The 24,833-nt window shown below is 39.8% G+C and overlaps 1 protein-coding gene across 1 annotated transcript in view; it reads left to right on the top strand.

Moving 5' to 3' along the window:
• Positions 1 to 4,197: 4,197 nt before the first annotated feature.
• LOC111153976 (beta-galactosidase-1-like protein 2) overlaps positions 4,198 to 24,833 on the top strand; it is a 66,485-nt gene continuing 45,849 nt past the window's right edge. Inside the window, exons 1-6 of the mRNA XM_022513331.1 lie at positions 4,198 to 4,289; positions 4,433 to 4,630; positions 16,160 to 16,228; positions 18,791 to 18,886; positions 20,125 to 20,233; positions 23,039 to 23,131. Coding sequence (XP_022369039.1) covers positions 4,198 to 4,289; positions 4,433 to 4,630; positions 16,160 to 16,228; positions 18,791 to 18,886; positions 20,125 to 20,233; positions 23,039 to 23,131 — 657 coding nt within the window. The remainder of the gene's footprint in view (positions 4,290 to 4,432; positions 4,631 to 16,159; positions 16,229 to 18,790; positions 18,887 to 20,124; positions 20,234 to 23,038; positions 23,132 to 24,833) is intronic.

Here is a 24,833-nt window from a genome sequence, read left to right as displayed (position 1 = left end):
GATTAAAAAAAAAAAACCAAAACACCAAAAAACCCCTCAGAGCTGGTTTTCTGATAAGCTGCAGAAAAAGAGAGACTCAAATGTTAGCAGGGAACCCCACTTCCTGTCCTTGTTTCTTGAATTTGGCCCAGAAAGAATTCAGAGTCAAACTCTTAGTAAGCAAGCATTTATTAGCAGCCAAAACAAAAGGAAGATAGAGCAGACTATGAGACAGACAGAGAGAGACACAGAGACAAGGAGAAAGAGAGAGAGAGTGCAGGAGCCCTAAAGTGTCAGCACTTCCATCTTTTTAGCTACATTTTCTTTCTTGTTCCTTTGGTCCCACCCTTCCCTTCACACCCGCCCCCCCCTTCCCCGTTTCTGTATTTAGTCTCCTTAGGGTGAGCCATTTTGGATATTTCCCATCATTTCTTGTGAAAATGGGGGTGGGGAGGTGAAGGGTATGGTGTGTGTGTGTGTCTGTGTGTGAGAAACTGCAACGTAAATGTATTATAATGAAGCTGTGGGTCCTTTGAGGGTAGTGGGTACAGGGAGTTGCATCTGCATTTCTCTCAGGGATTTCTCCAGCTATTTATGCTCTGGAGGTGGTTGGTGGGTTCTGGCTTTTTCAACATTTGGAAAAAACCCTTCCCTGCTCATGTCTGGCTAACTGCCTACTCTGTCAAGAAGACTGGAAATTCAAAGATTGATAAGAAAAAGTTTGGAAGATACATTGAAAAAATGACTGTAGCCAGAAAGCAGAATTTTAGAATCTTACTTCTTGGTGATGAAATAAATTTTATTGTAAGTGAAGTTATATAATTTGGTAGGTGAAACAGTGTGGGTAATGATATGAAAATGTTGGGGTTCAGGAGCAAATGGTCCAGAAAGAATTCTTGAGGTGACTTCGGTGCAAAAAAGATGGTTTTATTAAAGCATGGGGACAGATCCTTGGGCAGAAAGAGCTGCACTGGGGTTATGAGGAGTTGGTTATATACTTTCAAGTTGGGAGAGGATTAGGAATAGCATAAGTCTCTAAGGAATTTGGAAGCAAGTTTCCAGGACCTTGAGGGGTTAGCTATTGTTAGGAAAGGTCATTTACTACTGTCTAATAAAATCTTAGTCATGAGACCCTTCAGGTGTATATTTGCAGGCCCTATGCTTGGGGATGATTACCAATACATATCTTGGGGGGCAGGGATAAACCAAGTTTCCAAAGGAATTTTTTTTTTTTTTAAAGATTTTATTTATTTATTTGTCAGAGAGAGAGAGGGAGAGAGAGCAAGCACAGGCAGACAGAATGGCAGGCAGAGGCAGAGGGAGAAGCAGGCTCCCCGATGAGCAAGGAGCCCGATGTGGGACTCGATCCCAGGACGCTGGGATCATGACCTGAGCCGAAGGCAGCTGCTTAACCAACTGAGCCACCCAGGCGTCCCCCAAAGGAATTTTTATATGTTAAAGTAGACTTACAGACTTACAGGTTGGGTTGGGGGGGGGGGAAATGTGTGGAGGTCGGACTAAGATTGCCTTTTGCCTTTAGCAAAGTACTAACATCCAGGGGCACCGGAGTGGCTCAGTCCGCTCAGGCCATTAAGCATCTGCTTTTGGCTCAGTCCTGGGATTCCCCCTCCCCACTGGGCTCCTTGCTCAGTGGGGAGCCTGCTTCTCTCTCTCCCTCTGCTGCTCTCTCTGCTTATGCTCTCCCTCTGTCAAATAAATAAATAAAAGCTACAAATGTAGTGATCAGAAGGGGGCACCTGCACCCCCAAAATTTATAGTAACAATATCCACAACAGCTGAGAATTATAAATGGAGCTTGATCTCCCATCCAGAGGGAGCCAAAAGCTGAAAGGAGCAGCACAACCACACAGGTGCAGTTGCACCGGTGAAATTAATTTAGAGCCTCTCCACCTCTACTTGGGACCCCCCATTTTGCCTCAGATGTCCTTTTTCCTGCGGAGACAAGGGCGAGGAGTGGAGAGGGAAGCTGTAGACCTGTAGTCCCCAAATTTAGCGTACGTTAGTATTGCCCAGAGTTTCAGATTCCGTAGGTCCAAAATGGGACAAAGCATCTGCGTGTTGGTAAGGCTCACCCACACCACACTTTGTGAGCCGCTACTCCCAGCTGAGTTACTAGCAGTAGGGTAGGCAGGGTAAAGGAAAATGGTCCTCCTCCTCCAGGATGTAGATTGGCCTTGTTAGGCATTCCCTACAGGGGGAAAGGGATATTCCTTATCTGTGTTCTCAGCACCTAGCACCGGGGGACTGTGGTTAGTGAACGCGCGCTGAAGCGACCCAGATGGAGGAGCTGCGGTCCCTGTGGAGAGGAGGACACCCCTGCCCCCAACCTGGACGCTCCGGGAATGAATCTCCTGCCGTGACCCAGCGAGTGTGCCAGTGGCTCTGCTGAGCCGGCTTTCCTCCCGCAGCGCCGGGCCTGGGAAGGGCGCCTAAGTGGGTCCCAGAGAAAGAAAAGGGGCGGAGGGGGTTAGCAGCGCAGGGTCTGCGCTGGAACGGATGGAAAGCCGTCCATCCGGGGGGAACGGATGGAAAGCCGTCCGCACTCCGCTGACAGCGCTCCTCAACTATTAGCTGTCACAGCTGACGGAGTCCCCGAAGGCCAGAGCCGGCCTCTGGCAGACCAAGAGGGCACAGAGGGCCCGCTGAGCTCACTGCGACGGCCGCACTCCTCTGGGCAGAGTCAGGGCTGCGGCTTATCAACCCCCCGGGCTCGGGGGCTGGGGGTGGATCAACGGATGGCAGGGAGAGTACACCGCAAGGATGTGCTTGGCTGGGGGTGGAAGCCGTTCTGCCGTGGAGCGGGGGCGGGTGTGGGGGAGGATCTGCCCGGGGCGGGGCGGGGAGCGGGTCTGCGGAGAGTGAGGCCTGAGGCGGGGGCGGGCTATCTGAGGTAGGGGAAGGGTGCGGGAGGTGGGAGGTTACTGCCGGCGGAGGCTACCCCGGGAGAAGCGCGCAGCCGGCTCTTTTCCCGCTCTGTCCCCCACCTGGCGGCCGCTACTGACCTAACGCTGCGAAGTTGGGGAAGGAGCAGTCCGGCCCAGGGTAAGGTAGGCTCTGGCCCGAGCGCCCACCGGAGCACCCACGCCCGCGACAGCCCCGGGGCCTCTCCGCACCTCCCGCGCGGTGGCCTCTCCCAGCGCTGGGCCCACCCGCAGCCCTGAGCCGTGTCAACCCAGACAGCCCCTCGGGTTTCCTCACTTTCTGGAATTTTTCTCTAGGCCCTTCGGTCAGGTTCCCTGGAGGTTCTGCTTTGTCCTGTCTTCTCCCCGGAAATCTCTGAGCGTCGTCTGATCTCAGTCCGTCTTCCCGGACTCTTCACGCCCACAGTGAAGAGTCGAGTGGTGCCCAGGGGGTTTGTCTTCTCTAATCTCTGGGCCCCATTCTCTTTTCCATCCTATTTCCCTACAGAAAACTGTTGCTTTCTACCCTCCCAACTCTGCCTAAGGAGTCCTCAAGAAGCCCATGATAAAGCTGAAGCCTATGGAAGCGACACAGATGTTTTACCGATTGCGGCGACTCCTTTGTTCAGAAAACATTAGTTGAGCACTTGCTGTAATTCAGGCGCTGCTCTGGGTAGCGAGCACCCAGCCACGCCCCATGCAGAGCGCTTCCCCGTGCTAGAAGCTGCGCAGCCCCAGGACTGGGCTAGGCTGCCCTGGTTCAGCCTGCATCGGACTCATAGAACTTTTGATACCTAAGGAAAGAGCATTTGCCCCCGGGTGAGCCGCATAAAGAAGATCAGTAGCTACACGAATGCTGAGTGTGTTCTGGGAACTAATTAGATGGCGTCCTACAGTAGCAGAGAAGTAGAAAATTGGGATGGGGATAGAAATTGGCACCCGGCTGCAGAGAGAGTCCTACATTCCAGTGAGTGTTCTCTGATAAGCAGGGCTCATTCCTTACTAGTAGAAGGTCTCTCACAAATTTTGGAGAGATTATATTCTATTCTGTGAAATTTACTGGACTGAGGCTTGATCTTCTCTAAAATGTAACAGGGGTCAGAAAACCCAGTTACTATCAGGAGGCTCTTCGTTGCAGCTGCCCCCCCCCCCAAGTCTGTCGTGGGTCCTGGTCCTGCCTTCCAGTGAGGCCACTTCTGTGCTGCTCACCCACCTCAGCAGGCAAGGCCTCACTCAGCTCCCACCTCCTTCTCTGCCTCCAGGATGTCTGACTTCAGTTCTGTCCTCTCTGTTTAGCATGCTGACCTTTTTGTTGAGACCTATGAGCATCCTGTACCTGTCTTCAGGGTTATTGGTAACAGCTCAGTTTGGAGGAGACTTCTCACCCAGGTATGTTGGAGAAGGGTTGGGAAGTTCTCTTTGCACTGGAGGCGTGCCTAGAGCCCCTGAAGGAAAGGCCTTTTGGATTTGCCCAAACTGTGTGCCACATGGTAACATCTTGAGGACTTCAAACACCTTCTTTGTCCTTGCAGGATGAATCAAGTTTCCCTGACTCCCTCCCACATAATAAATCGCAATGTGGGTCTGAAAGTTGAAGGCTCAAGCTTCACACTAGATGGCTTTCCTTTCCTGATCATAGCAGGTACTATTCACTATTTCCGGGTGCCCAGGGAGTATTGGAGGGACCGCTTGCTGAAGCTGAAGGCCTGTGGCTTCAACACTGTGACCACGTGAGTGTTGGCATCTAAGTAATTAGTTCAAGAATTTATAGTCTGAATTTCTAGTTCTGAGACTTTATTAGACTAGTATAAGGGTTGACCCTTTTTGTATTTTCTTCATTATTCTTAGGATGTCTGAGTCTCCACTTGTTATCTCCAGAATATCCATTCTGTGGATAGAGCCTGCTCTGCTTGCTCTGAAAGGGCTCCCTTTAAACAGGCTGTGGCCTGCATGTAAACGTCTAACTTTCAAAGGCATTGGTCAGTACAGATGGATGTAGGTCAGTGGTCCCTAACTACTGAAGGAATTCAGGCACAGAGAGCCTCTCTCCTCCTTGGATATCCTCACTTGCTATAGGAGTGATGAGTCCTAGGATAGAATTCTGTTCCAGAAACTTTGGTCTTTGAAGATAGATTCATTGAGAATCAGGCATGGCAAGTAACAAAATTATCCTCATTCTATATGCTGAAATTAACAAAAATTAGTAATTTCTTTCTAGGCTTCAAAGCTTGGAAAGTACTTATCCATTACTGTTTTGATATCAGTTTTAGCTGTATTCTCTTTTTCAGTGTTTTGATTTTTAAGATGTAGGTTTAGAAGAAAAAATATTTGATTGGAATTTGATTTGGTGAATGATGGAAGTGATATTTATTTATTTTAAAAATTTTTTTATTTTTTTATAAACATATAATATATTATTAGTCCCAGGGGTACAGGTCTGTGAATCGCCAGGTTTACACACTTCACAGCACTCACCATAGCACATACCCTCCCCAATGTCCATAACCCCACCACCCTCTTCCGACCCCCCTCCCCCCAGCAACCCTCAGTTTGTTTTGTGAGATTAAGAGTCTCTTATGGTTTGTTTCCCTCCCGATCCCATCTTGTTTCATTTATTCTTTTCCTACCCCCCAAGCCCCCCACATTGCATCTCCACTTCCTCATATCAGGAGACCATATGATAGTTGTCTTTCTCCGATTGATTTATTTCGCTAAGCATAATACCCTCTAGTTCCATCCCCGTCGTTCTAAATGGCAGGATTTCATTTCTTTTGATGGCTGCATAGTATTCCATTGTATATATATACCACATGGAAGTGGTATTTAAAAGCATTTACCCTCTAAACTGTCATAATGCTTTTTACACATCACATCAAATATTTTTTTCCCTTTTCATATAGACATTCTTTTTAAAGGAGTTTTAGGTTCGCAGCAAAATTAAGCATAAAGTATAGGTTGTTAATTAACAGAGGCCACTGAGAGTTTTTATTATGAATGGTGTTGTCAATTTTGTCATTACTTGGATCCTGTCTTCATTTCCTATAACATTAATATCGTAATTTTCTTCCTGAAACATACTTTTGCCAGATATGGAATTTGCAGGTGTGTGATATTATGTGATATAATGAGAAATATATATTTAGTCTTCATTCCCAGTTCTGCTACACAGCTCCTAGAATACTTGGACTTTCCTGAGTGAAAATGATCAGAAGAGCATTTTTTTGTTATTCATAACAAGACTTTTTCAGGCATGTCTGAATTTATGTTAATGAGGTAACTTTTAAAAAGCCTCTCAGGATGAGGAAGAACTGGTTGCCAGGGGACTAAACTGTGTGACTGGAGAGTTGGAACTTTCAGCATCTGCCCCTACCAACTCTGACATCTGGAGAGGGGAGAGGGGCCAAAGGTTGAGTTAATTACCAAGAACCAATGATTTAATCAACTATCCCTACATAATGAAGTCTCCATAAAACCCTAACTGACAGAGATTGGCAAGCTTCCAGGTTGGTGAGCACATTGAAGTGCTGGAAGTGCAGGATTTCACTGAGGTGCTGGAAGTGCCCAGAGCAGGCATGGAAGCTCCATGTACCTTTCCTATACTTTTTCCTATGCATCTCTTCTATCTCTTCCTGAGTTGTATCCTTTATAATAAACTGATAAAGCTAAGTGTTGCCCAGAGTTTTGTGAGCAGTTCTAACAAATTATCAGACTCGGAGAGGGGGCCATAGGAACCCTGATTTTTAGGCTGTTGATCAGAAATACAGGTGATAACCTGGGACTGGTATCTGAAATGGAAGAGTGAGGGAAACATCATGTGGGACTGAGCCCTTAACCTGTGTGGGGTTGTGCCAACTGAAGGCAATTAGTGTTAGAATTGAGTTAAATTGTAGGACACCTGGTTGGTGTCTGCTAGGAATTGGAGAATTGCTTGGAGTGGAAAAACCTACATATCTGGTATCAGAACTATTGTGGGACAAAAGTGAGACAAATTTTCCTTGAAACTGGCAATTCTTGTAGCACTTAAAAAAATATTGTGCTACTTCCTTCTGGCCTCCATAGAATAGGGTTATATTCCATGTCTCATAATTGACTATACTTCCAAGTGGGATTCCTCTATAAGTAATGCATCATTTCTCTCTGGCTGCTTTCAAATTTTTCTTTTCTTTTTAGTTGTCTGTCTTTCTTTCTTTCTTTCTTTCTTTCTTTCGTTTTTTTAGTGTTTCCATTAAAAAAAAAGGCTTTAATTTTTAGAGTAAGTAGTTTTTGGTTCAAACAAAATTAAGAAGAAGGCACAGAGATTTTCCATATAACACCAGCACCCACCAGTACCAGGACTTCCCTCATTGTCAATATCTCCCATCAGAGTGGTCAAGAAACTTACATTGACACATCAGCAATCACCCAAAGTCCATAGTTTACAGTGTAGTTTACTTTTGGTGTTATATATTGTATGGGTTTGGACAAATGTATAATGACACATATCCACCATTAATAACGCCATAGAAAACAGTTTCACTGTCCTAAAAGTTCTGTGCTCCACTGGTCATCTTCCTTCTCCACTAACTCCTGGCCACCATTGATCTTTTTACTGTCTCCATAGTTTTGCCTTTCCCAAAATGTCATGTAGTTGGAATCATACAGTATGTGGCCTTTTCAGATTGACTTCTTTCATATAGTAATATGCATTTAATTTTCCTCTTGCATATACTTTCATGGTTTGATCAGTTACTTTTTCAGTAATGAATGATTTTCCATTGTGTGGCTGTACCGTGTTTACTTATCCATTTACCTATTGAAGGACATCCTGCTTGCTTCTGAGTTTGGGCAATTATGAATAAAGCTGCGTGTCTATGTGCAGGTTTTTGTGTGGCCATGTTATCGACTCATTTGGGTATATACTTAAGATTATATGATAAAATATGTTTAGTTTTGTAAGAAACTGCCAAACTGTCTTCCAAACTGGCTATATCATTTTGCATTTTTTTAAAAGATTTTATTCATTTATTTGACAGACAGAGGTCACAAGTAGGCAGAGAGGCAGGCAGAGAGAGAGGAGGAAGCAGGCTCCCCGCTGAGCAGGGAGCCTGATACAGGGCTCGATCCCAGGACCCTGGGATCATGGCCTGAGACAAAGGCAGAGGGTTTAACCCACTGAGCCACCCAGGCGCCCCTCATTTTGCATTCTTATTATAAGTGACAGAATACATCAAAAAGAGAGTTCCTATTGCCTCATAGCCTTGGGAGCATTTGGTGGTGTTATTGTTCTAGATTTTGGACATTCTAATAGATGTGTAGTGGTATCCTCATTCTTTTTTTTTTTTTTAATTTTATATATTTATTTGACAGAGAAATCACAAGTAGGCAGAGAGGCAGGCAGAGAGAGAGGGGGAAGCAGGCTCCCTGCTTGATCCCAGGACCCTGAGATCATGACCTGAGCTGAAGGCAGAGGCTTAACCCACTGAGCCACCCAGGCACCCTGTGGTATCTCATTCTTATTTTAAATTGCAATACCCTAATGAGATAACATGTTGAGCATTTTTTCACATGTCCATTTTCCATTTGTATAGTTTTTTTTTAAAGATTTTATTTATTTATTTGATAGGCAGAGATCTCAAGTAGACAGAGAGAGAGAGGAGGAAGCAGGCTCCCCGCTGAGCAGAGAGCCTGATGCAGGGCTCGATCCCAGGACCCTGAGACCATGACCTGAGCTGAAGGCAGAGGCTTAACCCACTGAACCACCCAGGTGCCCCTGTTGTTGTTGTTTTAAAGATTTTATTTATTTATTTATTTGACAGAGATCACAAGTAGGCAGAGAGGCAGGCAGAGAGAGAGTGAGAAGGGGAAGCAGGCTCCCTGCTGAGCAGAGAGCCCAATGCGGGACTTGATCCCAGGACCCTGAGTTCAAGACCTGAGCTGAAGGCAGAGGCTTAACCCACTGAGCCACCCAGGCGACCAACCTTCTGGTTTCTTATGATTAAGTTTGTTGTTAGCTATAGGTTTGCTGTAGCTATTCTTTATGAAGTTGAGGCAGTTCTCTTTTCCTAGTTTACTGAGAATTTTTTGTCATGAATGGGTGTTGGATTTTCTCAAATGTTTTTTGTGCATCTATAGGTAAAATTATGTGAGTATTTTCTTCTTTAGCCTGTTGATATGATGTATTGTATTAATAATTTTTCTATTCAAGTCTTCAGTTGACTGGATGAGCCCTATCCCATTAGGGAGGTTAATCCATGTTACTCAGTCTACCAGTTCAAATGTTAATCTCTTCCAGAAACACTTATATACTGTTTGGCCAAGTACTGGAGCACCTGATTGCCCAGTCAAGTCAACATGTAGGATTAACCATTACATCAGCTCTCTCTCATTCTAGTTTTTGGGACAGCAGTTTTCCCTGTGACCTGTCTTCTCTGATGGTTAAGGAGAGTTGTTGCTTTTCAACAGCTTCCAGCTTTTCAGCTTTGTTCTTATTGTGAGGATGGAAGTGACAACTTTGAAGCTCTTTACCTCTTGGATCAGAAAGCAGAAGTCTTTTTGATGCCTTCTGTAAGTTAATGAAAAACTTGCTCACTTTTTCTTGTTTTCCTCATTAAAAGGTTTGGCCAAAATTACCTACTACCTTTCTGGTAGTAAATATTCTCAATTCCTTTTTTCCCTGTTCTTCTTAATTTAGTTTTATTTTAAAGTAATATTTGATTAAATCTTAACATTTGGAATATAAGAGTTTTAGCTCAATGAATTTTGGTAAAGTGAACATACTTCTGTAACCAACCCCCAAAGCCTTGAAGTACACCAACATCTCAGAAGCTCTACCATTCTCCTTACAGTCATGACCTTCCACCAAAAGATAACTACTATTCATTATTCTTGACCTGTTTTTGAGTTATTGTAGTTTTCTTCTATAATTTCTTTTTTTTTAAGATTTTATTTATTTATTTGACAGACAGAGATCACAAGTAGGCAGAGAGGCAGGCAGAGAGAGAGGAGGAAGCAGGCTCCCTGCTGAGCAGAGAGCCCAATGTGGAGCCCGATCCCAGGACCCGGGGATCACGACCTGAGCCAAAGGCAGAGTCTTTAACCCACTGAGCCACCCAGGTGCCCCTCTTCTATGATTTCTAATTTAATAAAATTTTATACTTTTATTCAAATAGGCAATTTCTATTTTTTAATAAAATTTTCCATCAACTAGAGTTAGAAATTTCTTTGTAAACAATTTTGGCATTATATTTTATAAGTTATTTTAATATCTTTTGCCATATTAGTTCTATTTCTCTTTAATTTCCAATTTCTCATGCATTATTTCCTGTTTTTTAGATCATTTTTTAGCTTCATTGAGGTATAACTGACAAATTAAATTGTAATTGATAATTAATTAGCTAATTAATTTGCATAGCATAGTGTATTTAATGTTCCCCCTTTTGGAGACAATCTGGAGGTTATCTGGTACTTTGGTACAGAAAGGATTTGGTCCCATATCATACTGGCTTAAGACACTGAAAGGCAAATAAAGCTGGTAGCTCAGACGTCTGTGGGCTGGAGTGGAGTAGGAGGTGGATAGGGAGATAATTTAAGATAAATGAGCAGAACTTGGATGTGGGCTCCAGTTCTTGTTCACAGAGGTAGTTTGTCCTGGGTAGATGCTGGGGCAAATGAAGGCACCTTTTACTCCTCAGGCTGGGTAAATGTTGATGGGTGGCTTTCATCTGCTCAGTCTGCCAGCTCATTGCTCCAGAACCACAGCTGGATCTTTCTCTAGGTCCTTTCCACAGAGTTCCTGGTGTGGATGACTCTCTTGCTGATGTGGATGATAAAGTCTCCACAGTGGTGCCAGGGGTGGCCTTAACTGAGTTGGTACGGACCATGTTGGGTCCTTCCTAGATGATGGCATTGTAGACCATAATCATTATAGGGCCAACCTCCTGTAGCTGTGGAGGGCTCGGTAGAAGGGTTCCTCTGCAGGCTATAGGTCATAGTAGTGCTCAGCAAGGATGCTCTCTGGAACCTGCAGCATCTTTATCCCCAGCTTGAAGCCTCTCCTCTCAAAGTCCTGGTCCTTTCCCTGATGAGTTACTTTCACACCCCATGTGGCTTCACTCTGACCAAAGTCCACTCTCAGGTCCAGGAGGACCCTCCTGAACTGAGGTGCACAAGTAGGCTCAGCCTGGGCAAGTGGGCCACACATAGGCCCCATAGTGGGATGCACCTGAAGAGGCCACCTTGCCACTGGCTGAACACTGTGAGTAATATTCTTCTTATGTCGGAGTCCCCCTTCCCCCAAAGGGAGCAACTATAATATATTTAAAGTATACCATGTGATGATTTAATATATGTACACATTGTGAATGAATTCTAACCTATAATCCACTTAGTTAACACATCCATGACCTCACATATTTATCTTTGTTTGTTCTGGTGAGAACACTTAATTCCTACTCCCTTAACAAATTCACTTACACAATATAGTATGATCAATTATAGTTACCATGTTATACATTAGATCCACAGACTTTATTCATCTTATAATTGAAAGTTTGTATCCTTGTACCAATCTCTCCCCATTTCCCCTTACCCTCAGGCCCTGGAAGGCACCACCATATTTTGTTTCTATGAGTTAATTTTTTTTAAAAAGATTTTATTTATTTATTTATTTATTTATTTATTTATTTATTTATTTATTTAATATGTTCTTTTCTTTCTTTCTTTTTTTTGTGGTCTGTGTATTTTTAAAATTTAATTTAATTTAATTTTTTTCAGTGTTCCAAAATTCATTGTTTATGCACCACACCCAGTGCTCCACGCAATAGTGCCCTCCATAATCCCCACCACCAGGCTCACCCCATTTTATTTATTTATTTGAGAGAGAGAGAGAGAGAGAGATTGAGAGAATGAGTGGAAGGAGGGGCAGAGGGAGAGGCAGACTCCCTGCTGAGTATAGACCCCCCCCCCCAATGTGGGACTCTATCCCAGGACCCTGGGATCATGATCTGAGCCAAAGGCAGATGCTTAACCGACTGAGCCACCCAGGTGCCCCTTTTGTTTGTTTGTTTGTTTGTTTTTGTTTGCTTTTTAAAAGATTTTTAAAAAGTCTTTTTTAAGATTCCACATATAAGTGATACCATCTAGTATTTGTCTTTTGCTGTCTTTTCTTTCACTTAGCATAATGCCCTCCAGATTGATTTAAATTGTCACAAGTGACAGGGCTTTCCTTCCTTTTTTTTAAGGCTAAAACATATTCCTGTATATGTGCATGTGTTTGTGTTTCACATTTTCTCAATCCATTTATCTGTCATCAAACACTTAGGTTGCTTCCATACCTTGGTTAGTGTGAATAATGCCACTATGAGCATGGGAGTACAGATATTTCTTTGAGGTAATGATTTTATTTCCTTTGGCTGTATACCCATTTGAAATAGGATTGAATCACATGATAGTTCTATTTTTAATTTTTGGAGGAACCTCCATACTGTTTTCCACAGTGGCTGAACCAACTTATACTTCCACCAACAATGCTATAAGTATTCCTTTTTTCCACATCCTTACCAACCTTTGTTATATCTTGTCTTTTTAATGATAGACATCCTAACAGCTGTGAGGTAATATCTCATTGTGGTTTTGATTTGCATTTTTCTGATGATTGGGGATGTTGAATATCCTTTCATGTACATGTTGTACATTTATACATCTTCTTTGGAAAAAATGCTTATACAGGTTCTTTGCCCATTTTTTAATTGGATTATTTGTTTTTTGCTCTTGAGTTGTGTGGGTTTCTTGTATATTTTGGATGTTAACCTCTAATCAGCTTTTGCAAATTTCATTAGATTTGCAGGTTTGTAAATATATTCTTCCATTCCTTAGGTTGCCTTTTCATCCTGTTGCTAGTTCCTATAACTGTGTAGACCTTTTAGTTTGAAGTAGTCCGTCTTGTTTATTTTTGTTTTTATTGCCTAGGCTTTTGGAGTCAAATTCAAAAAGTCATTGCCAAGATTGATGTCAAGGAGCTTACTGTTGTTTTTTCCCAGCACTTCTAAACATTTAGGTCTGTAATCTATTTTAAGTTAGTGTTTGTGTGGTGTGAGATAGAGGGCTAGTTCATTCATTTGCATATGGCTGTCTAGCTTTCCCAACACCATTTGTTACAGAGACTCTTCTTACCTCATTGTATATTATTGACTGTTTTGTCATAAATTAATTGACTATATGGGCATGGGTTTATTTCTGGGCTCTCTATACTGTTCCATTGACCTATATGTCTGTTTTTATGCCAATTCTATACTGTTGTGATTACTACAGCTTTATAATATAATTTGACATCAGGAATTGTGATGCCTCCAGCTTTGTTCTTTCTCAAGATTACTTTGGCTATTCAGTGTCTTTTGTAGTTTCCTACAAATTTTAGTTTGTTTTTTTTTTTAATTTCTGTGAAAAAAAGCTGTTGTAGCTTTGATAGAGATTGCACTGAATCTGTAGTTTCTTTTGGTTGGTATGGGCATTTTAACAATATTAATTCTTCCAATCCTAGAGTATGGAATATCTTTCCATTTATTTTTTTTGAAGATTTTATTTATTTATTTGACAAAGAAAGAGATCACAAGTAAGCAGAGAGGCAGGCAGAGAGAGAGATAGGGAAGCAGACTCCTTGCTGAGTAGAAAGCCCAATGAGAGGCTCAATCCCAGGACCCTGAGATCATGACCCGAGCCTAAGGCAGCGGCTTAACCCACAGAGCCACCCAGGCGCCCCTATCTTTCCATGTAATTATGTTGTTTAATTTCTACATATTTGTGAATTTTCCAGGTTTTTTCTCAAAATTTATTTCTATTTTCAGACTATTATGGCAGAAAAGATGCTTGGTATGATTTCATTCTTCTTGAATTTATTAAGGCTTGTTTTATGGCCTAATATGTGATCTATCCTAGAGAATGTTCCATGTGCACTTGAGAAGAATGTGTGTTCTCTGCTGCTATTGGATAGAGTGTTCTATATTTGTCAAATAGGCTCATCTGGTCTAATGTGTCGTTCAAGTCCAGTGTTTCCTTATTGGTTTTATGTCTGGATGATCTACCTGTTGTTGAAAGTGTGGTATTGAATTAAATCATTTTTTAAGGATCCTGTATTCATTTCCAAAGTTTTTATGTAAAGTTCTATATCTAAATTCTTAAATTAAATTCCTAATTTGCTCTCTTTTTTTTGAATATATAAAGCTATCACTATAGAGTCTTAAAATTCATACTTCCATTTTACTCTTCTTATCCTTTGTACTATATTGTGTCATAGGCTTTGTTTGTTATGAGCTACAGAATTCATGATACATTATTATTTTTCTGCTTTGAACATCTAGTTATGTTTGAAAGGAATTTAAAGTGATAAAATATCTTTTTTATTTACCACATATTTACCATTTTTAGTGCTCTTCAAGTCCTTTGTATAGATTATAATTTCCATGTGGTATTTCCTTCTGTGGGAGGACTTCCTTTGACATTTCTTGTAGTGGAAGTCTGTTAGTAATGAATTCTTTTAGCTTTTGTTTTTTTGAAAGTTGATTTTTTCATCTTCTATTTTGAGGGATAATTTCACTGAGTATAGGTAGAATTCTAGGTTGACATGGTTTAATTTTGTTTTTGTTTTTTAATTTCAGTATCTTAAAATGTTTCTTCATTTTCTCCTGACCTGCACATTATCTGATGACAAATCTACTTCTTATCACACCCCCCCTTTGTTTGCTTTTAAGATTTTCTCTCTTTCTTTGGTTTTTAACAATTTTTTAAAAAGATTTTATTTATTTATTCGACAGACAGAGATCACAAGTAGGCAGAGAGGCAGACAGAGAGAGAGAGAAGGGGAGGCAGGCTCCCCACTGAGCAGAGATCCTGATGCTGGGCTCGATCCCAGGACCCTGGGATCATGACCTGAGCTGAAGGCAGTGGCTTTAACCCACTGAGCCACCCAGGTGCCCCATGGTTTTTAACAATTTGATTCTAATGTGCTCGGGTGTAGGGTTTTTTTTTTTTTTTTTCTAAATTCTGCTTGTGGTTCACTGAAATTCTTGAATCATGTAGGTTTATAGATTTCATTAAATGGTAAAATTGTGGCTCTATTTCAACTACTATTTTTGCCTCCCCCTTTTATTCCCCGGAGTCCAATTCCATGTATGGTAGACTTCTTGGTGAGAAAGCATAGATCACTGATCCTGTTTTCATTTGTATTTTTAGTCTTCCTTTTTTCTGCTTTCCATTTTGGATAGTTTCTTTTGTTCTGACCATTTATTCTGTTGTATGTACTCTGTTATTAGTCTCAGCCAATATGTTTTTAATTTCTGCTATTAATAGTATCAAGTATTTTTTATTGCAGATGCTATTTTTTAAAATTTAGAAGTTCCATGTGAGTCTTTTTAGTATCTTCTATTTTTCTCCTTATCATGGTTATGCATTCCATTACTTATTAAGGATATGGTACATATTTATTATACCTTTTTAGTATTTTATTTTTCTGCTAGTTTCATCCTATATGTCTTTTCTGGGATTGTTTCCATTGCTTGATTTTTTTTTCTGCTTTGTGTCTGATTTTTCTGATTTTGCATGCCTAGTAATTTTCTTAATGTATCCCAAGTATTGTGAATCTTGTATTGTTTGCTGGATTTCATTTTATTCATTCAAAAGTTCTATAAACTTTTCAGCTCTTGCTGGTTTCTGTTTTATGGTTAGTGGTTTTTCTTTTTTGCCATTATAGATATGGATTTAAATTTTCATTAGTATTAAAAAAAGGAAATTTGTGGTTCAACCCCAGAGGGTGTTACATATATATTTATCTACCTGAAGTTCAGCATCAAGGAACAATATTGGCTGCTTGGATCTGCACTGGGGATTTGAAGGATGAAATATTTTTTTTAAGATTTTGTTTATTTATTTGACAGAGAGAGACACGGCGAGAGAGGGAACACAAGCAGGGGGAGTGGAAGAGGAGAAGCAGGCTTCCTGCCGAGCAGGGGGCTCCATACAGGGCTCAATGTGGGGCTCATCCCAGGACCCTGGGATCATGACCTGAGCAGAAGGCAGATGTTTAATGACTGAACCACACAGGATCCCCTGAAGGAGTAAATTTTTAAGCTAATATAAAGTTCACTCATGCACAGAGTCTTGGCTATTGAAATCTTCAATTTCCTTCACAGTAGAGATAGCCCAGGTGCTATATTAATACTGGAGGAATCAATATGGAATAAGGTCCATTAAGGTAAAATATTTTTATATTTCTCTTTTTTCCACTGCAGGCATATTCCCTGGAACCTTCACGAGCCAAGAAAAGGCTGGTTTTATCTTACTGCAAACCTGGATTTCATGTATGTCTTAGTGCTGTGGTTGCTTCTTTCTATGGATTGAAGACAGGGGTTAGACTCTGGGATCAGATGAATAAAGGCACCTTACTTTCTGTTTGGGAAATCATTAGGAAGCTCTGATAATTCTGTTCCCTGGTATGAAGCCCTCTTGAGCAGTGAATCTGTTATTTGCAATAAAGCGTAGAGCTTAGTGTTTTTGGTGTATTTTATTTACAGTGTGGTTTAGAAAGTCTGCATCTTAAGTGCTACAGTTTTAATCTTTTATGAAGAACCTGCTGTCTCAGTTATAAGAGGATATTTCTGGACTATAGTTTACAAGATTTCTAGGGTGTAACACAGAGTATACATGGTCACTGACTTACAATGTTTTGACTTTATGATGGTACGAAAGTGATATGCATTTAGTAGAAACTGTACTTCAAATTTTGAAGTTTGGTCTTTTTTCAGGCTAACAATATGTTGTACTATACACTTTTATGATACTGAACAGCAGCGGCTAACTATAGTTCCCAGTCAGCCTTGCAATCATGAGGGTAGACAGTGATATACTTACAACCATTCTGTACCTATACAACCATTCTGTTTTTTCATTTTGAGTATAGTAGTCAATAAATCACAGGAGATATTCAGCACTTAAGAAGGCTTTGTGTTAGATGATTTTGCCTAGCTGTAGGCTAATGTAAATGTTCTGAGCACATTGTAGAGTAAGTTAAACTAAGCTATGATATTCAGCAGGTTAGGTGTATTAAATGCATTTTTTTTTACTTAACAATATTTTCAACTAATGATGGGTTTGTAGGAAGCAACCCAATAGTAGTAAAATACACATAGCAAATCTTCAGGAAGATCTATAATTGTTTATTCAAAAATATGTATTAGCTATCTGCTAGAGTTTAGACATTGTCTTTGGTGCAGGGATAGACAGATAATACTCTTTGTACTGTCAAGACTAAGGATTCTCTATAGAGAAGGAGACAAATATTATACTAAAACCACACAACCCAATTTATGGGAACAGATCATGAAAGGTAACAATGAAGTTATAGCTGAAGTAACTAAAATGTTGAGTAGGAGATTGCTAGAGGGGACTGAGTGGAATTTTAGGAAGAGGGTCCAGCAAAGTCAGAGATGTGAGAGAACATTTTTAAGTTAATTAAGGTGATGTTAGCTGCTGTAACAAGTAAGCTTCAATGTCTTTAACAATAAAGATTTATTTTCATTTAAGTAAAATCTAAAATAGGTATTCCTGGTAAGCGTTATGTCTCTTTTCCAAGAAATAATTGAAAGATTCAGGATCTTTCTATATGTGACTTCACCATCTTCTTCATATAGCTTCCAGGCTGCTACACTTATCTGCATCAAGTCAGCAGTGGAAGAGAGAGAAGGGAGAATCTTTTTAGGAAATCAGAACACATTGCTTGTGTTCACATTCTGTTGGCTTGAAGTCAGTCACATAGCAACACCACCTCAATGCATGGGAGGCTGGGATATGTAGTTGAGCTGTGTGCCCAGGAAGAAAAGGGAATGGCTTTGGCGATTAACTTTCTGCCATACATTCTATTTTCTGGGAACAGCAAATAATGCTTTCTGTTTCTCCTATTAGTTTAACTAGAGAGAATGCCAAAAATGAAACTGAATAGATAGTAGTAGATAGTAGAACACAGCTTGCCTTTATATTTACTATGCTTCACCATTTGGAATCTTTTCTGAAGTCATTGGGAGTCATTTGAAGAATTTTAATTTGGAAAGTTTGTATGTACATTTAGAAAGATTGTGCCAGCAGTATTTTAAAGAGGCAGAATAATATAGTAGTTGATATTTCATTTCTGGAAGCTCTCTGTCTGATTGTATTTTAGTTCTTCCATTTACTGAGAATATGACCTTTAGGAAGCTTTGACTTATTTAAGCTTTTATTTCAAGCTTTATTTAAGCTTTTTATTTCATTGTAAAATGGAGATGATATTGATACTTATTTCACTGAACTGTGAAATAAAATAATAGTCTTAAAGAGGGCTGTAGTGCCAGATGCTGATACAAGGTAAAAATTAACTCCTATTTTTGTTGTTAATGATGATTATTGATGGGACTGGAGAAGCACTGGAAGAAGGTAAGAAGAAGGAAGGAAAGCAGTCAGAAAACCACTGTCATAACTCAGGTGTGAAATAATGAGTTCTTTAATAAATGTGGTGGTTCTAGAAATTAAGAGGAGTTTCATATTTGAAAACATTAAGTAGGAGGAATAAACATGATTTGGTGACTGACTGAAAGTAGGAGACATAGAAGAAGGAGGAACAAGGTTTGTAAGAATCTGCCTTAGTATGGCTTTCTTGCATGGTGGGGGCAGATGCATGGGGAGGAGTAGGCTTCTGGACTTGTTTTCTAGCAACATGAATGAGCCCCTTTGTTAGTGAGTGTAGGGCTCCATGTCTCTCTGGTTCATGCCACCTATAAGGACTTTTATAGACCAGGCTGGGAGTTCCACCCATTCTAACCTCAGAAGAGAACTCAGTGATTCCAGTCTCAGCCTGAATAATAATAAGTGATCCTTATTGCTTCGCTTCCCAGGACTTTTATAGCCATGGCTTCGGAGGCGGAGCTGTGGGTAATTCTATGTCCAGGCCCTTATATCGGTAGCGACTTAGACCTTGGAGGCTTACCCAGGTAAGTTGCTCTCTGAGGCCCCTGACCATGACTCCATATGGGCCCCTAGTACATACAAATGGAAGTTAGAGCAAAGGGTTTTGCTGATTTTCTGTGTACATTTTTAACCTATACTATTTTCCCATTTAATGACATAGAAAATGAACTTCGATTTATTGGGATTTATGTAGTATGTGTTTTTTTTATATAAACTTCCATCACAATTCTGCAGTGTAAATAAGATAGAGCACTTTTTTTTTAATTTTAATAAAAACTAGTGGCTGCCACGTAAGCAATACCTTTATAAGTTCTAGTTTTTGTGATGGAGGTACAAGTAGTAAGAAATTGGGTCAATTATCTCTTTTTAAAGAGGGGTATTCCCTCTTGGTAACTTCCAATCATTTTTTATTGTAGTAAAATACACATAACATAAAAATTTATCATTTGAAAGTGTACAGTTTTATGACAATTAACTACATCAAAAATGTTGAACAACCATCACCACTGTCTAGTGCCAGATTTCTTTGTCACCTGAAAAGGAAGCCCTATGTCCAGTCAACTCCCATTATTTCTTCCCCCAGCCCCTGGCAACCACCAGTTTGCTTTCAGACCCTGTCAGTTTGCCTCTTCTGTATATTTCATATAAATTGAATTAGAGAATATGTGACCTTTTGTAACTGGCTTCTTTGCTTAGCATAATGTTCTCAAGGTTCACCTGTGTTATAGCAGGTACAGTTCTTCATTCCCCTTTTATGGCTAAATAATATTCCATCAAAGAGCATTTTTTAAAAAATTTGAAACAACTTTACAGAAGTCTCACTCCAGATTAGGGGTTTGTAAAACTTTTCTGTAAAAGGCCAGATAATAAATACTTTCTGTTTTGAGAGCCACATACATAGTCTGTTATGACTACTCAATCCTGCTCCTGTAGCATGAACACAGCTGTGACAACATGTAAACAAATGGGTCTGTCTGTGTTCCAATAAAACTTTATTTGTAGAAACAGACATTGACTCTGATTTGGCCTGTGGGCTGCAGTTTGATGACGGGGCTCTGGATCATTTCATCAGTACACAACTCTGATGTGGTTAAGGTGCTGAGCTATTTGCAGCTAGAATGCAGATTGCTTTTTAAAAGATGGATTAAGATCTGGCAATATACTGTTCTAGTGTGGCTGTCCTTGTTTTCCAGCCTCATGCTTGAGCATTTCTTATTCCTGTTTCCCACCGCAAGAGTAATTCTTACCTTTTCAATCCTAGCTGGTTACTCCGGGATCCAAAAATGAAGCTGCGAACAACTTACAGGGGCTTCACTAAAGCAGTGAATCACTATTTTGATAAGATAATTCCCATGGTAGTACAACTCCAGGTAAATCCAAATTCACCATTCTTATGACCAAGGGAAGTAATTGCCGCAGCTGATTTCCTGGATAAAGTTAGCCTATTTTCTATCACACGGAAGCAGGAAGTGTATATAGCAGTTCGTTCCAATTCCTTATTTAAGAAATACCAGGTTTTTATTACCTTGCTTTTCTGCCTGTTTCCTATCTGCTGCCAACTGGAAGCCTTTTCTCTGGCAGTGGACTTGAAACTGGACTCTGTATATTTTTGTTTTCTCTTTTCCATTGTATCTTTGCCCTCAGTCACCATAAATGGGAAATTAATGGTAGTCCTCAAAATGTCTAAATTTGGCTTCTAAAGGTAACAGCTTCACACATAATAGATTAGATGAGTGACCTTAGGTCAGCGATTTTGTAAAAGTTGAAATTTATTTGTTTTTTAACATCCCTCCACCACAATAAAGCCATGATGCCAAATGTAATCATTGTTTAGTGGTACTATATTTCTAAAATGGCTGGAAAACAAAAAAAAAGGACTATAAACCAGATAGAAAATGAACAAAGGGAGGGAACAAAAATTTAACATCTATTAGGCATCAAGATTTCTGTGAGGCAATCAACAATTACCTAGCATATTTCACTGCCACAGTAATCATTTGAAGGAGATGTTATCATAGATTAAATGGAGGAAATGGCAAACTTGTATGTGGGTAGGAGAGGGCTTCACATTATGTGAATCTGAATTTACTATGGAGAGTTGGTTCTTAACACTGTGAGTATCTCAGTTGATCAGACTCAGGAAAGCTATTAAAACTACTAAGTGACTGAAGAGAATCTGTGTGCCATTTGGGGAATGTGGAGATAATCCTTCAAAAAGATTAGAGTTATGCTATCCAGTATAGGAGCTATATATATGCTTTAATTTGATTTAGTTAAAATCAAATAAAATTTAAAAATAATTTCTTCCTTTACGCTAGACACATTTTTAGTGCTCAGTAGGCATGTGTGGATACCTACCATATTGGGCAATGCAGACACAGAATATATTCATTATCAGAAAGTTCTGCAGGACAGCATTGTACTAGCCCACCCCAAATCAGACTTCTCAGTCTTGCAACTCCTGGAAAACTAATAATCAGAACCTTGCTTAGTTAACACAAAATCAGGGTCTGAGGCAGTTTGGAGGTCTCAAAAGCATTTTACTATGGTGTTATAAGTCAACACTTGCAATGAATAGCTGCCTTTCAGAACTTCCAGTTGTATTGATCTGGTTCTGGATCTCTTGCTAATACAGGTACTGTCAATTTCTGGATCTTCCCTCTTTCTTTATCTATTCTCTAACCTGCTAGATTCGTAATTGGATAGATGGGAAAGGGGAAGAGAGAAGCAGGTTTTGAAAAAGTTTTTCAGTGTTTGTCAGCAGAGGATGACATTTAAAGGTTTGAGAAACACTCTTGTGGGCCTTTTGTCCTCTTTTTTCCCTATCAGGATATAATGCAGTCATTCCTTGCTTGCTAAAGATTCTTCCATTTCAACTCTTTCCACCCAGCTGCTCCTGAACAATGACGAACACAGGTTTTGATGTGCAAACACTTCCATGACACTTATACATGGTGCTGGGTGTTGTCCGGACTCTTACTTGTGTGGTTGGTGTGGAGTTTAATCCTTAGAAATCAACACTATTTCTATTTTTGTATGCTGGGAGGAGTATCTCATGCTTCCCCATGTATCTCTGAGAGTAGGCTGAGGAGATGCTGAGGTGGGCATGATAAACCTCAACTAAGGTGTGACAGGTGCAAGATATGAAGAGGAAATATATTGGCTAGACTGGTGAGAACTATAAAGATAGAGGATGACTGAATATGTTACCATCAACAGACAGGAGTGAGTAGGGATGGGAAATGTGAAGATATTTGCAAGAGGGCATAATTACGAGAACAGAAGGGATGTGACCCAGCACAAAGTTGGGATTAATAAAGAACCATGAGAAACATCAACATTCCTTAAGAGGTGAGTAGGGCAAGAGGAGCTCACAGAAGAAACTGAAGTGTGGTGATCAGGCCAGAGGCAGGCCAGAAACTAGGAGAGAGCAATAGGAGACCACAGATAGAGGTTTCAAGAAGGAGAAGGTAGCCAAGGATGCCAAATGTTGCTCAGAGAGATAGTAAATTTGAATTAAAATTTATTGTTTGAACTTAGCAAAGAGAAGGTAATGTTAATAACGTAGGTGGAATGGAAAGAATGGGAATGAGTAAAAGAGTAATGAGTAAATGAGAGAATAAGAAGTCAAGTGTTAGTTCAGGAATATTTCAGAGTTTGTCCATGAAGATGAAGAGGGCAAGATAGTGGGCACTGGAGGGGGAAGTGGTCCAGGCAAGTTATTTTTAACAGAGGACTTTGAGTCAATTTAAATGATAAGGGGGAAGGTTTAGTAAAAAGGGAGATGATGATATAGAAGACAGAACGGTAGTCCAAAAAGAGTGAAGTTCTTGAGAAGTAAGGAGGATGAGAATCATTTGACTCATTTAACTGGTGCTAAGATAGACAGGATGGAAGTGGAGGTGTGAAGCATCATGCTTAATGCATTGAATTAAGAGGGAAAAGGGTGGGAGTCCATTAATAGGAAGTACTAGAAAAGGTAGGATTCTAGGAGCAGTTGACTGCTGACTGTGGAGTGAGAGAAATTGCCTGAACTATAGTGTAACTTGGAGTTTAGTTTAGGAATGTGTTATTTTTATGGCACTCTAAGTATGTGTGTGCAACAGCAAAATTGAGAAAATCTAGCCTTTCCCACAGTAACTTTACTCTCAAACTCCCATCTCCTTGACCCTCAGTATGGAAAGGGAGGCCCCATCATTGCTGTGCAGGTTGAGAATGAATATGGTTCATATCATCGGGATAATCGTTACATGTCGTATATTAAAAAGGTAAGTGCTCCTTTCAATTTCCTCCATGTTTACATATTTCTTTCCTCATTTTGTTAGTTTGTGGAGCAAACATATCCTGAGTAGCTATAGCTTGCATGATACCATGGAACATAAAGATGAATAAGGTCCAATTTAATTTTTTCATACATTTACGTCCTAAGAGGAGAAAAGAAACTACCTATATAACTCTCAAGTAAGGCAGACTGATGTTAAAATATTTTTCTTTTCTGTGAACATCATAGCTCTCTTTTGGTTGGTCTTTGTATAATACATACTTTTCTATCCTCTTACTTTCAATTATTCTGGATTCATATGCTTAAGGAACATACCTTATAAGCAGTATATGATTAGAATTTGTTTTTGTTACTTCATTATGAAAATTCTTATCTTTTAAATGAGTTATTTGGCTAATTTAAATTTAATATAATTACTGACAGTTGCAGTTATTTATTTATTTTAAAGATTTTATTTATTTATTTGACAGACAGAGACCACACATAGGCAGAGAGGCAGGGAGGAGGAAGCAGGCTCCCTGCTGAGCAGAGAGCTGGATGCAGGGCTCAATCCCAGGACCCCAGGATCATGACCTGAGCCAAAGGCAGAGGCTTTAGCCCACTGAGCCACCCAGGCGCCCCACTGACAGTTGCATTTAAATCTACCATCCTGTTAACTTTCTTTCTATTTGCCCTACCTATCCTATGGTCTTTTCTCTTCTTTTTTTTTTTTTTTCTCCTTTTGGATTGACTATTTTTTTTTGTTCCATTTTTTCCTGTATTAGCTTGTTAAACACTTTTCACTTTTCTTTTAGTATTGGCCATAGAGACTACTATTTATCCTAGAAATATTAATGTCTAATATAAATTAGTGTGTTTGCTTGTTCCTAGACAAATTAAGTTTAATTGCATTTTCCTCCTTTCTTTCCTCGGTACTATTGTTATTTCTTTTAATGCTAAATATATTTATGTCCACAAGATATTATTTTTATTATTACATGGAATAATTTAGATTTATGTGCCTAATTTACTTTTTTGTTGCTCTTATCTCCTCTCTGCATCTCTGAGCTTTATCTCTCTTATCATTTCCTCTGCCTAAAGAATACCTATTTGTATTTTCTTTGTTGCAGGTATGCTATTAACAAATTCTCTCACCTTTTGTTTGCCTGAAAATGTGCCTAGCTCATCATCCATTTTGAAGGATATTTGTACTGTATGTAGAATTCTAGATTGACAATTATTTTCTTTGATGATTCTCTGGCGTATAATTTTTTTATTAAGAAGTTAGGTATTGATAAAATTATGGTTCCATTGAAGGTAAAATGTATTTTTCTTCTGGCTTCTTTTAAGATTTATTTTTTGGTTTTCCTCAACTTTACTAAGATTTTGCTAGGTGTGATTTTTTTTTTATTCTGCTTACATTTGTTTGCACCCTTCATTATGTGGCTTGAAGTCTTTAATTGGTTTTGGAAAATCTCCACCAACTGTCAGCTTAATTTTTTTCTCTCCTTTCCTCTAGGACTTCTGTTATACAAAACTAGATATTTTCATCATATTTGTTTTGCTCTTTTCTGGATTACTTTTTTCTAAGATATCTTGTAATTTATGAATTTTCTCTGCAGCTTTGTCTAAATTGATGTTAAACCTAGTTCTTAATTTCACATATAGTGATTTTTAGTTCTAGATTTTCATTTGATTCTTTTCTGTAG

Source organism: Enhydra lutris, unplaced genomic scaffold (assembly GCF_002288905.1).
Source record: "Enhydra lutris kenyoni isolate GAN:26980312 unplaced genomic scaffold, ASM228890v2 scaffoldscaffold34, whole genome shotgun sequence".
NCBI lineage: Eukaryota > Metazoa > Chordata > Mammalia > Carnivora > Mustelidae > Enhydra > Enhydra lutris.
This window is presented reverse-complemented; position numbering and strand designations above follow the sequence as displayed.